The sequence below is a fragment of the Seriola aureovittata genome, chromosome 2 (genome assembly GCF_021018895.1).
Source record: "Seriola aureovittata isolate HTS-2021-v1 ecotype China chromosome 2, ASM2101889v1, whole genome shotgun sequence".
NCBI classification, from domain to species: Eukaryota; Metazoa; Chordata; class Actinopteri; order Carangiformes; family Carangidae; genus Seriola; species Seriola aureovittata.
In genome coordinates, this window is record NC_079365.1 from 5742639 (window position 1) to 5756405 (window position 13767).

The 13767-nt window shown below is 40.6% G+C and overlaps 1 protein-coding gene across 2 annotated transcripts in view; it reads left to right on the forward strand.

The window, feature by feature from the left end:
* The first annotated feature begins 207 nt into the window (after positions 1-207).
* Positions 208-13767, forward strand: part of cntn3b (contactin 3b) — a 55064-nt gene continuing 41504 nt past the window's right edge. Inside the window, exons 1-3 of one of the 2 annotated variants that reach the window (XM_056405423.1) lie at positions 208-1123; positions 7961-8096; positions 10312-10468. In XM_056405423.1, coding sequence (XP_056261398.1) covers positions 8042-8096; positions 10312-10468 — 212 coding nt within the window. In that variant the 5' untranslated portion in view covers positions 208-1123; positions 7961-8041. The remainder of the gene's footprint in view (positions 1124-7960; positions 8097-10311; positions 10469-13767) is intronic. The other variant, XM_056405432.1, reaches the window with a different exon arrangement.

A 13767-nucleotide genomic window follows, 5' to 3' on the forward strand; every position in this document is an offset into this window, starting at 1 on the left:
TAGGTGACATCGTATTAATAGACCAAGAGGCAGTAAAACACCTGTCTGTGTGGTCCTCTACCGCACATCTAGTTTGTACTGTACTTGTGCAGTTGTGTCTGAGGATGACATCCTCTCTCACTCCACACACTTACACACAGGCTCTGTCTGAAAAGCGCTGCATGTGGGCTCATTCCACACCACATAAAGACGGCTGTTGATTATTATACTCGATGTGTAAACCTCATAAAAAAAGGGGGCCCGTTTCACTAATGCACATCACTTTTTTTAAGAACACAAAATAAAATCCATCTTCTCCTCTGCTTGTATTGATCAGCAGCAGTTGGTCAACAGAAGCCAAACCTACCGCAAAATCCCCCCGCGCCAAATCACCTCGAACACGTTATTTACTGAGATCAGATTTGAGGCTGTTTGGTTGTGGTGATAAATGGTCACACTTATTTCATTTTCTTAATGTTCTTTGAGGTGCTTCTTTTATTTTTCTTTAAACAAATCGCGTTTTTTTTTCTCTCCCCCTACAATACTTGTGGAAATCCTAACGACAAATATCCCGAGCTCAAATGTGCACTCACTTAAAAGCAGAGGAATGGCAGGTGCCCATAGGCTGGTGGCGTATTACTGTGCCGCGATGGGTGTTTTCACGCGTCACCAGTGGGCGCTTCTTCCTGCGCACAAAGAGAGCAGAGCCCGGGGATGCGCACGATGTGAGTGTCCGCTCAGAGGCACCGCTGTCCTCTCTGCTTCTTGGCAGCATCTTGGCGGAGTGTAATCTGAGGAGGTCGAGGAACGTCCCAGCGTGCAGCAGCGCATCACCCCTCTGCCACTGAATTCTCTCACTGACTGTGGAATTTACCGAGGTATAGACAACACTGTTTTAGTCTCGTCCTCAAAGAACCGAGAGACGCACTTAGACGGAGCAGAATTAAGTGCAGAGCGCAAAAAAAAAAAAAAGCAGTGCTGGAGCACAGAGCAGCCTCTTCTTCTTTTGGCTCCTGAAAAGGACAAGAGTTGCTGTGAGAAATGTTATCCGCTCACTAGATCCAGAAACAACAGCATCTGACGGACAGTGGGATTACAATCAAAGCAGTTTAATGAAGAGGAAAAAAATTGCGTCCTAGAACAAGTGAGTATCCGGAGAGAGATCATCACACCTCCTTTACACCTTATTTTCCTGCCTTTTTAATTTGAATATATAAAGAGCTGTGTTGTGCTAAGTTTGCATTTGCTTTGCAGGAAAAAAAAAATACAAGTTAGAAAATAAAATAACCTCAAAAGCCTCATCCATGTGTGTCATGGATGTCTTTATCTTCTTTTCTGAGACAGAGTGCACGGCGTGCTGATCGTGGTCGCACATGCACGATGCTGATGATTGCGTTTCTAGACGAGCCTCAAATGGTTTAGATGGTCCTACTGGGATTTCTACTGTTGGGTCTCATTTCCCTCATCGAGGACAAAGTCCATATGGTGCCGCTGTGCTCAGTAACACAGAGCCGCGGCATCAGGACTGTCCGCCTGGAGAAAAGCTCTCTCTCTCCCTCTGTCTAACTTGTTTAAGGCAATTATTTGAGTCTGCAGAGGGAAAAGAGCCTGAGCTCATGCGGATTTTCTAAATGCTCATTTAATTGTATCTGAATGTCCTCTTACATCACAATATTCTGATTTGTGGAGCTTTTTTTCAACAAAAAAAAAAAGAAAATTCTCACAGGATTATGATAGTTGCATTCCTACAGAAGAAATGATCCTAACAGCTCAGGCTTACTCTCATTTATCTGGAAAACCAAATATTTGGCCACCAGTGGTTACTCCTTTTTGTGTCCATCCAGACTACAAAAGGACAGACTCAACAGTGAGAGGAAAATGCTCAGCCTGCTTCATCTACAAAGTATCCTGGTATTCAGCAGGGATTGTAATCGTTCTCCCCCCTATTCATGTTTATTTATAGACCCTTTGCACATATTTTGAGAATAACAGGCAGTAGCCAAATGAGAGGTGAAACACGTCTTTGAAGCCAAGCAGTCAATTATTCTATAACGCAGCAATATCCACCGTGGCAGTGCAGGGATGAGTTTGTACTGTAGTACCATTTGCTATGATTGAACCAGAGAGGCATTTACATTGTGCAGCCAGTTTCTCTTCGAGAAAAGCTCTGAAATGGATTGAATGTCATATGAAAAAAAAAAAAAAAATGTAAAGAGCTTTCCTGAGTGTCTCCTGCTCCTCATCCTTGACCTCCAGTCATGTGTTTGCGGCTGTATCTAGGATGAGGGTCTGGGGATGTGCCTGGCTGATGATGGGGTTGAGAAATGGATCGCTGCTCCCCTCTCTTTTAAGTGCACTTACTCTCCTGCCCCTGCGTTAGGCAGCAGCTGAGGGATGCAGCCGCGTTTAACATTGCAGGGGAGTCACTGGGGGCGTCCTGCTGCTGTCTTCCAGGGATTCAATGGTTTTTCGCATGAAAATACACAGCTGTATAATGTCTGCAGTGTGTCCTGCACTGGTGTTTAGTTGTACTGTGGTAAACAGAGATTTGATATGTAAAAAACAAAAGTAAAGTAAATATAAAATTACAGTCATTATTTATTTCGTGTAAAATTGTGAAGTGCAAAAATGTCTGTGCTCCTGCTTACATTCATGGTTATAAAGTTGTCATTCAAAGCTGACCTCAGCCACACTTCTAATCATACCGTCTTATTCATCATACATGCACAGTGTGACATGACATTCACACATGTGAAGTGGCTACTTTATTTTTCTTTGAGCCTGCAAGGCTCTGCTCGGAACTGAAATCCCAAGAGAGAACATGCATTCAACCAATTCTTTCATGAATGTTAATATAACAGCTGTTGAGATTGGGTTTGTAGAGGGGCAATTACATGAAATGCCTTTTTTTTTTTTTACTTGAAATCTTAATGCATAATTTGCCATGGGAAGCGTTACTCAATCACCTTCCATGGGCCTATTGTGGAGTTGTGGCGCAATCAGTGCCAAACAATTACTCCTCCTTTGCTCCTTCTCCTTTTCATTTCACAACTGTTTTGCTGCAAACCTGAGCCGTGAAACACAGACATTAAGCTCTGCGTTTATTTGTTAATCACTTCAGTTATTTACTTATTCATTTATTACCCTCCCCGGCTCACGTGAAATAGACTTGCGCAGGTCTTCAGTCAGTCAGAGTAAATTAGGAGGAATCAGTGTGCAGTTGATTGTGAATTCTTCATTCATTGGCAAAAGCACAGAGCAGCTGTGCATTCAGATTGAGTCCGTCCCTGGTGGCGGATTCTGGTCTCCCAGGTTCTCCTGCTGAATGATTTAATGGAGATGGCATCAGATAGTCATAAAGACATTAACTAAATGGAAATGAATGCATCACAGTCTGTGGTGAATTCATACACATAGTGCCACTGGTGTTCATTTTCTTTTTCTATTTTTTCTTTTTTTTTGCATGATCTGATACATATGGATCTCCCAGCTCTATTGCTTATGTGCCGCATGTGATCTGAATACAGACCTTGAGCATGCACACCCTTATGATAGAAACTCTCTCCTTTCGTCCCTCCCTTATTAGATTCTTTTGCAATTATGTTGCCCTCAGGGGGGAAATGGGTGCCTTTAACCACCTCTCCTATCAATTATGTGCCAAACAACAGCCCCACTAACCAAGAAGTCATCTCATTTACTCTGGAATGTGTTTAGCCAATGACTTCCATTAGGTTTAGATTCTGTGGAGGTGAGGTGAGTGTGATGCCTCATTACATTTGGCAGAGCAATCTTTTGCTCATTATTTCAGTTGAGAAAGTCCAAGAAAGAAAATGCCACCTCAACTTGATCACCACAAAGCCCAGAATTCTTTTCTTTGTGTCCAGAAAAAACTTTTTATTTCTTTATTTCTTTTTTTTTTATTTGCTCAATCTTCAGCTGATATTGAGCTCTGCAAGATTTGACACTGGTGCTTTTTTGATGCTCAAGAGTGATACGATTATTTATTTATTTTCTTTAGTTTTTATGCCTCCGTGCTCATGACAGCTGTGGCCGGGGGCATCATGTTTTCAGGTTTTCCGTCTCAGTCTCATGAAGTGAATGCGATAGCTCAGTAGCGCCTTGAGGGAATGTCTTCACATTTGACACAAACATTCACTTGGACTCAAGGATGGACTGATATGAATTTGGTGCTCAAAGGTTAAAGGTCAAAGTTGCTGTGACCTCACAAAACATGTTCTTGGCCATAACTCAAGAATAAAAATACGCTTAATACATCTTCTTAAAAGCCCTCAAGAGTCTTATATGTCATATGGATCTGGACAGACATAGATGTAAACTGCAATTTGACTTGTTGGCGGAGGCGTAAAACTCTGGTTAAAACGCTTGTGAAAAAAGACAAGTGCTCAGTGTATTCCCTAACTTTATTAAAGGCTCTGAAATGGCACCGTGAGACACATCAGCTCTCCACACAGTGCCACTTAAAAGCTGTCCGCTGAAAATGAAATTCTTCAAGGCAGGGTGACACACCCTTCTTACACAAAGGCTGGAAAAACTGGCATATACTGTGCCTTTTAATGAACCATTCATTCAGAAACAAATACACAAAGAAAATGAAATCACTGCAGGTATTACCGGCTGCAGAAAGAAGCCATTCTCAAGGACAAACAACTGAGCCATGAACTGTGCAACACCCAACTTGCAATCAAAAGTCTTTTTGAGGAGCTTTTCCTCTCATGATCTTGGAGCTGTTTGGACTGATGGGTTGGGGTGACGAAGTCGGATCCTCTAGAAAGCGGATGGCGGTTAATACTGCACTCAGTGAAAAATGCAGCACACATTTTATTTTATTTTTTTGCTCCAGTAGATTCTCACACCGTGTAATCCAATGTGATGGGTTTTTAGAGTGGCAAAACGCCCCCTAAATTTTGAAAGACACAAGGAAATCCACTCTGAATCTCCCTGTGCCGGCAATTACACCAGACGAGGAACAATTACTGGCACCAGGACAGTCGAGCTAAGCCGACACTGGCCATTAAGTTATGATCAGGCAAATGGGCTGATCCATCCTCCCTGTAAATTCCACAGTGCTTCATACTCCTCCATGAGATTATGTAGCCATGCTTTTCACATGAAACCACCACCACGTTTCTACAATTACAAGTTGGTGAAACAAGTGAGTGGTTAGTATTTAGGTCTGTTTGAAGAATTCCAAAGATAGCCCTGGGTTAATCCGCACAACAGGGTTGTGTTGTAAGGATGAGGGGCTGGGTTGAATTCTTAATCCTGAGAGGCGTATCAGTTTTCCACTTACTGTGATGTAGGTCAGAGCTTGAGCAAAGCCCCTCCTGTGCCACTGATACTACAATTACAGACTTAAAGCTCTCAGTTCCACTTCCACATTAGAAAAGTTTTAATGGCCATTTAGGTCATTGATCACCAGTTAGAAGGGATATCTGATGGCGCAAATCAGTCCTTATGATAATAATAGGTAATGGCGGTGAGTGGTAAGGAATAAAATCAAAATATAATATCTTAAATCATGATATACACTAATATTGTAATATAAAGAATGTCTGTTTCTCTGTAATCCAATGAGTTAAATATCCCACAAAAAGTGAACCATACTATAAAGCATTCCTTCTCAGCAAACAACAGCCTATGATAATCAGAGACAGCACATTAAAGGGATACTCCGGAAATGTAATATAATGTTTCAGTGAAGTTGGAAGACTCACAAGAAACACGTTTTTTTTAAATGGTTAAAATTGGTGCGGCAGAGGCAGAGATTTGCTGACTTTTATTTCCTTGTGTGGATCAAACTCTAGATTCTACCAGTAGATCCTACAATTCCCATAATGTTTCATGACTCCACACTGACTTTGTGTCATTAGCTATAAGCATTGTTGGGAAAGTTACTTGAAATTTGTTATTAATTTAATGCTCGTTACGTATTATTCTTAAAGGTTCTGTAAATGATCGTCATGGCCACTAGATGTTGCACCAGCATCTCAGACCAAAACGTTCTCAGTCAGGATGGTGTTATGAAGCACAGTGAAAGCGACCACTAAACACACAACAAGAAGCTTAACTGGTTTCCGTGTACACAAAAACCAACTAAAAAAACCAATGTAACCACAACCATATAGCTAGCGATAGCAACATTTGCCGAACTAATTCAAAATAAGGGTAAGAGCAAGTCAGCTAACAATTTCATGCTACTGTGGCCGGTCGCTATTGAAAACAGACATGTAACATTATGTTGCCATCAACTTAATTACACAAGCTGTTACAATTGCTCTCAAGCAATTACATTACTAACTACTCATCAGCAAAAGTAATTAGACATTTGTTACATGACCCCAGATCTGTCAACATCCCCACACTTTTTTATTTAAAATGTAGAATGAGACGTTGTGTTTTAAAAAATATGCCTGGGCTGTCACTTTTTCAACATATGATTCATTTGAATTAATGTGAACACAATCAATATAGGCTAATAGTATACGTTTTTATTATAGTTCCATGCATTTGGCTCTGCTGCTCCACTTCAGTGACAAGCAAATGATACAACTGTATCAGGCAGTTGCAAGTAAGCTAACGTCCTCACTATTTCTGTTTATGTGTTTAATGCAACATCGCAGATGGTTAAGAGTCATGATGTAAGACAGCTCACTAGTTTCCTCCATTTTGTGTAGTATGGGTCAGAAAGCCTAGTATTTAACAACAATTACTGATAAACAGTTAGCTTAGCCCCAGTCAGTGCATGTAGCACATGTCGCAAGTTACATGGCTTGTGCACCTTCTGAACATAACTCTGAACAAAACCAATGCTAACTGCTAACTTGCTCAGAAAACTCAAAATGTAAAGAGACGACTCTGGAGCTACAGTTTGTAAATTCCTCTCATCTTTTGGCACAGGCTAGCTTACCTCCCTGTTTTCAGTCCGTGCAATAAGCTAACGTGCCCTGGACCAGTCTCAAAATTACATCAGCTGTCCAGTCCAAATCTTGGTTAAACGAGCTCACCTCAAAGATGTCAAAGTAACAATATTACTGAGATAAGTAATGATGTGATGTGATTAGTACATTTCAAAATGCACCACTTACACCACTTGTAATCATAGCAACCTTAAGGCCTTACTCAGGAATGCTGCCCAACATACTTTTCTCCTGATGACAGTAATGCTAACGACATAGTCAGAGTCATTGTCTCAGTTGTGACAAAGCTTCTCCTGAGCCACAAGGGACGTACAGCTGTTTTCACAGCCTGCGTAGTGCTTCCCATGGCAAGTAAACCAATCCCTTTAAAGGGATAACTACCTTAGTAGAAATGATATAAGTGCGTATATCGTCTTACTGTGCATATTATTGTCAGTCAACGCTAATAGCTGACAGTAAAATGTCCCATCTTTATTGTCTTAGTATGTGGCCCTCTTGTATTTTCTGTTGATCTAAGGGAATATGATGCATGTATATGAAAATGAAAACAGTCAGTTTGCTTACATTCAGTCATCCACCAAACCCTTTGTTAAAGTGTGAAGTGGCATTTTGTGGAGTGCTGGTACACAGTCTGCCAGCCCCTATTAATAGTCAAATATGGAGTGAGAGAAGTATCTTTTGAGGTCAATCATTTCCTTCCTCACTCCTCTTTAAAGCTGTAGAATTGAGCTTGTTAGGCAGGATGAGCAACACGCTCAGTAAAAGAAAACATACCCATTTAGCAGCTGTTTCTTCTTCTGTGCCACCTGAAAATCATACTGCCGGATTGTGTCCTCAGGTTTTTGTCTGCTGCTTTTTCAGCCCCCCAGATGCCTTTTGCTTCCTCAAGATTCACTTTCTCTTCACTTGCAGTAACTCCAAAAATAATAAGAGCCAATTATGTAACTTAGCAGTGCCATAATCATGTTTTTTCTGTTTAATGCTTGTCGTATTTGGATCAAAATGTCATATTTTAATCACATCCATAATTACTTTCCCTTCAGATTAAAATTCTCGCATTCAAGGGAGAGCATTCCATTCACAACCAATTGGATGAGAGTCTTATTAGCCCTTGGCAACTAAAGATGATGTTTCCATGGAAACAAATTGTTCTGCTATCAATCACTGGATGCCTTGCAGGTAAGATATTTTAACACATATTATATTTGAGTTTTGCTGCACTTGTTGTCATGGTTCATGTCATTGCAACATCTGTCCTAATAAATTTGTGTTTTTTAATGCATATTAATAACAGAATAATGTGCTGTTCCATAGTCTCAGGCTAAATGCATGTCTGTAAGGTTAGAGGTTAGAAATAGCATCTTATTCGTAGCAAGCAGAGTTTATATACGATATAGAGTTTCATCCCTTAGTGAGGGAGAGACAGAATTGGAACAGTTGTAAATAACCTCAGAAAATCTGCGTGACCAAAAAAGGTTACACTGATTAAGTTGCAGTCATTACATGTACAGTGTTCCAGCGTGATGTCCTTCACCGTTCCCCAGAGCAGTGTCCTGCGGCGCATTTACAGTACACTGTCAGGGACAACTGGGAGTCCAATCCTATTCCTGTTTATGGCTTGTCCAGATCATTATCAGGATCCATGCAATGAATCCAGCCCTGCATTTTAGCGCAGTCTACTTGCCACCACCCCTTATTCTGCCCTTGTGTGGCCACCTGGGATTTGGGCAAGAGAAGCGCAGACACTCTACCAGAATGTCAACCCTTGTTCAAATGACATTGTAAATCCCAATGAATGTTATTCAAATGGGCTCATGGGTAATTCACACACAGTACTCATGGGAGCGAGATCCAAGCAATCTCACCTTCCTGGCAGACAAGAGCTTTTAACAGAGCCTTGGTTGCTGCCTATAGGTGCTGGTTCTTATACAGGGTTGTGATCATACGCTCTGAAGCCCTCCAAAATCACTACAGCTGATAACAATCATTATGACATCTGAAGTGCCTTGTTGTCAGTGGCTCTATATCCTGACACCTTAGATGTTAGCCGGCATGACATTTTATTCAAATTCACATTAGGGAGAGGCTGCTAAACCAAAGTATAAGGTGAATGAATTTGATGTGGGAGCAGTGTTTGATCATTTATTAAAATATCATTCTATAACAATCCTTTGAAATGTGACTCTGTTTCAGATTTATCCTAAATTCAACATTTTTTTTGCTGAAGTTTGGTTTTAAGCTAAAAGCAAATTTCTCAGCATTAAGAGTTGCTGTGATTCATTGTCCTATCTCATTTCTCAGCCTGTCACACAGTGAAATATGTGCTGATTCCTTGACATATTATTACCGGTTAAAACCACATGTAGAACTGCTAGCCACATGCTGCAATCTGTTAGCAGTAGGATATTAATTAGACCTACTCTGACCGTCTGTTGACTCTGCTTTCATTTAGTACCAGATTGTGTTCCACATCTTTTCCTTTTAAGCTGCTGCTCCTTTTGGCCTCAATTAACCGGTGCGTGCATAGTATGACATGGATGATCTGAAAATAGATCACTCTGCTTTATTTATCAAACATGTCACTTAAAAGGAATTATTAATTACTGAGGAAATATGTGAAAACTGGCTTTCTACATCAATAGTCAGATTGAGTGCTCAACACTGGTTCCCAACAATTAATAGCTATCATTATGCGGTGTTCCTGGCAAGTTATTAATACTGAACACCTCAGTTTTGTTGCATCATTTTCAGTATATATGAGCTCTGTGCAATTGCATCAAAGCATCTCAAACCGCTTAGCTTGGTAAATACGAACACAATGATAAAAGCATTATATGACTTATTTGCAGTATTTTTGTTTCCTTGCATTTTTACATGGGAGTTTTGAAGGAGGGAGATTAATCATATCTACAATATGATGATTTATCATAATGATAAAGTGACAGAGAGAGGCCTGGTACTATGGAAAAACAGGCCCCGTGTGCTAAATTGGAGTAAATAGTAACAACTGAACATGGTTTTTCTCTACTATTTTAAGTGTTAAGGTCCTCAGAAAAATACAGCAGCATACGGTGCAATAGACACTAAAAATGAATTAGCATTTAGCAGCCTAACAAGGGTAAATGGAATATTGTTTCAATAATGCGCAGCAAATCACGGGGACTGTCCTCATGTATTGCTTTGATTTTCTTTTGAAAAAGCAACACTATTCAGGGACTAGGAGAAAATATACTATATATTGAAAAAGTAATATACAATGAGTGTCAGAAAGTTGCCGTATTTCAGCAAGATTAACTATTTGTCCTCACAGTATCTATCTGATGCTTGCGTTGAATTCTTCCATTATTTTCTCTTAAGGTCAAAGAGACAATTTTTCTGCCTTGTACTACCATAGACTTTCTCCCCGTTCCCCCAGCCTGTACAGAGGATGTCATATTTCAAGGGCCAAGATGGAGGACGGCGCCAAGTGACCTCATTTTACCAATCAACTCCCCAGACCAGCAGGCTACCATCGTGTGCGAGGCAGAAGGGAGCCCTCCTCCACAGTACAGGTAAATTACCACATCAGTGTTACATTCCCCCTGCGAGCATAAGAAGCTCAGCTGTCCACCTGCTTTGGCTCCACATCAGCATCACATGGTGAAAATCCATTGTTGCTTTTCCTTGTGAATCTTCGTTGCTGCTTCCACGGAAATCAAAGAGGGTACAGATAACGTTCATTGCTATTGATTTGTTAAAGAACAGCGTTTTTTGGACATCAATGCTGCAGAGAGATTACGCACCATTCAACGAAAAGACAGGCTTCAAAGCGCAACTGCTTAATTGAGCATCCATTTCTAATAGAAAAAAGCCTATCTATTTTCAGCCTGAGCTATGATGTAGAGTTAGAGTCAGGGAGCCGCCACTGTGGTTGATGAATATACCAACACCTCAGATATGAGCGAGGTTAACTTTATTAATGATAAGATTTAAGCCACTAAGGATGAAGATGATGATTTATAATATGGTGCACGGCTTAAGAAATCATTAAGAGAGTAAAGGAGATCCCAGCAACTCATTTGCACCACAGATCCTTTGATATCTCTGTGGCAATTCCCTGGCGGCACAGGGAGCCGGCCTGAAAATGGCAGCTGGTGGTGTTTTTTATGGTAGATTGTGTTTCGGAGCTTGGTCAGCACCATGTAGATAAACAGCAAGCAGGGGGAGAGAGGCAATAACCTTGTGAGTGACATTCCACTAAATGCTTACATTTCCTATAATGTGTCTGCGCTGAAAACATGGTCCAGGCACAGCAGCGGGGGGTATCATTATACTTGTTGTGCAACCTGAGCCATCGCAGGATGAAGCCAAAACCATCACTTGTATTATTTCACCCGCAACTTGGAGCATTCTGACGCTTGACGCTTGTGTTGCTGAAGAGGTTTTGTCTTTCGGCTTCTTTGTAGTGTTAATGCAGTAGTGGGAAATGGTGTTGTTGTCAGTGGAATCTGCAACTTCTCCAGCAGAGTGAGCCCAGGTCTGATGTAATTTTACCAGCGTAGCTATGCAGAGATTATCACTATTAGTGCTATCCTCATATTAGGGCTGCACTAATCAATATTTTATATAAACAATGGATCAAATCACTTTGGGTAATGTAAAAGAGCTCACAACCCACAAACACACAGAGCTATTTATGACCAGCTCTGCAGCTCCTTTTAGTTTTACACAGTGTCTTCATGTCTTCCACTGTTTCAGTTTAATAGTCGCTAGCAACTTTACTTTTTTGGTTTAGTTTCACTGCTTTCAACTGCGTATCCAGAAACAGAAAAAGAGGGGATTTTAAGTACTTACCAAGCACAGATAGAGGGGGATCGGGTGTGTGTGTGTGTGTGTGTGTGTGTGGGGGTAACAGTGGGGCATTCAGCAGCTAACATACCAGATGTATCTGTCAGGACTAGGTGGAGACCAAAACAAAGCTAAAAGTAGGGTTACTTTTGGACTATGGATGATGATTTCACCCATAGGTTTCTGACAAGCAGTTTTGAAGCTCAGAGTGAGCTGCACTACCATCGCCAACCTGGCAATGCCTGACTCCGTCTCACTCCCAGCTAATCCAAAAATGGGCAAGGAGGTGGTGTGTGTGTGGACCAGAGAGCAGCACACCCTCAATTATGCAGAGAAAACATGTTTTAGACACTTTTAAAAACGGCCATCAAAACAATCCTCTTCTGTGCCAAGCAATACGGTGTAGAAAACATATTTTTTCTCATGGACCCTTGCACAGCAACACATCGCTCTGCCACTCCGCTGGTGCCCCTGTCGTTTTTCTGAACCGGGATCGCACTGATCATAATCTACTGTAGGTAATGTATCGACTATATATGACTGCCTCACACAACCCCACATCAAAAAACCCAAACTATTCCTTTAAGTCTTAATAAATTGTGAGTTATAAAAAAATTCACCCCTGTACAGTTGTCATGAAGGAGGAAATAGAGACCAAAACAGTTTTTTGTAGCAGGCTGTAAACATGTTTATTTCTGCTGTAAAGCTGTGCATTTTAACATGGGAGTTTATGGGGATTGGCTCGCTGGAGCCAGACTCAGATGATCATTTGAAGAACTGCAGGTTTTGGTGCTTCTATGTTGGCTTAATTTTTCAACCTGGAGATTGTCGCTTATATTGAATTTACCTTTGTCAGGTTATCCAAAACCATGACTCCAAATAAATGCTAATGTTGCTTCCTGTCTGCCGAATGTGTAAATAATCAATAGTTCGCCAACACATTTACCGTATTGAACTTTACAAGGCAACAATTTGTTAATATAGCATGTGATTAAAAAAGAAGGAAAAACAATACAGCACTATTTTCTTTGATTTTTTACATCTTCAATATTTTTTATGTTTTTTGTAAGATTTTAATTAGAATACACTACAAAATATACACCACACAAATCTTTAAGAGACCTAGTGATAAAAGTAGAATTACCGTCCCTTCTACTGCTCTGATTTCATATAAAGACGTATGATCCTGCTTTTCTATTGAGCCCCATGCAGCTGCCTTCTTATTTTCTTTCTCAGAGCTGAACTGTAGTACCTGGGGTTTTGCAGCACTTAGCTTCAAAACAACACGCATATCTCACGCTGGTGATATTCATCTAGGTCAGTAGTTTCACTGTTTGGAGTCAGTGCCCTCAATTATGAATAAAAATCTGAAACCAGATTTAAGAGGAAGAATTGATGTTTGACTGAGCAATCTCTCACCACTGTGGATTGACATTTCTGGTAATGCTTTTAAAGGTACTACAGTTTTCGGCCCTAATTTTACTTTGAAGAACAGTTATTTTTTTAGCTTTATTTGGGTTGCATCAGATTTTCTGACACTGATTGTCCTTGACTTGTTTCCCTTTGGGCAAGGAGAGGACTTCTTTGTCCTAGTGATAAAATAGAAGGCATAAATTCTCGGCAATTTATTTCACTAACACTGAAATTAGAACCTGAAAAAGCCCTGAGCACACTGAACAGAAAAAAAAAGACTTCAGGAAGTGGTCATGCTGTGACTTTCACCAGAGCCTGCAAACTATGCATGTGCCTACACCCTGCAAATGAACAGTATTTGTATAATTAGATGTGCCAAGCGAGAGGGTATTACATTCAGAGCTGCACACTTAATTTCCTCAGTTACTGCAACTATTAAGAAAAATTCATTCATTTGGTTTAATATCCATACAGAAAATTGGGCCACCCAATATTGAATTTGTCAGAAAAGATTACGTTAACCCTTTTTTTTTGGGGGGGGGGGGGGCACAAATGGGCTTTTAGCGCTGAGCATATGAGTTCACTTAGATTTGGGTGTTTCAGCTTTCCT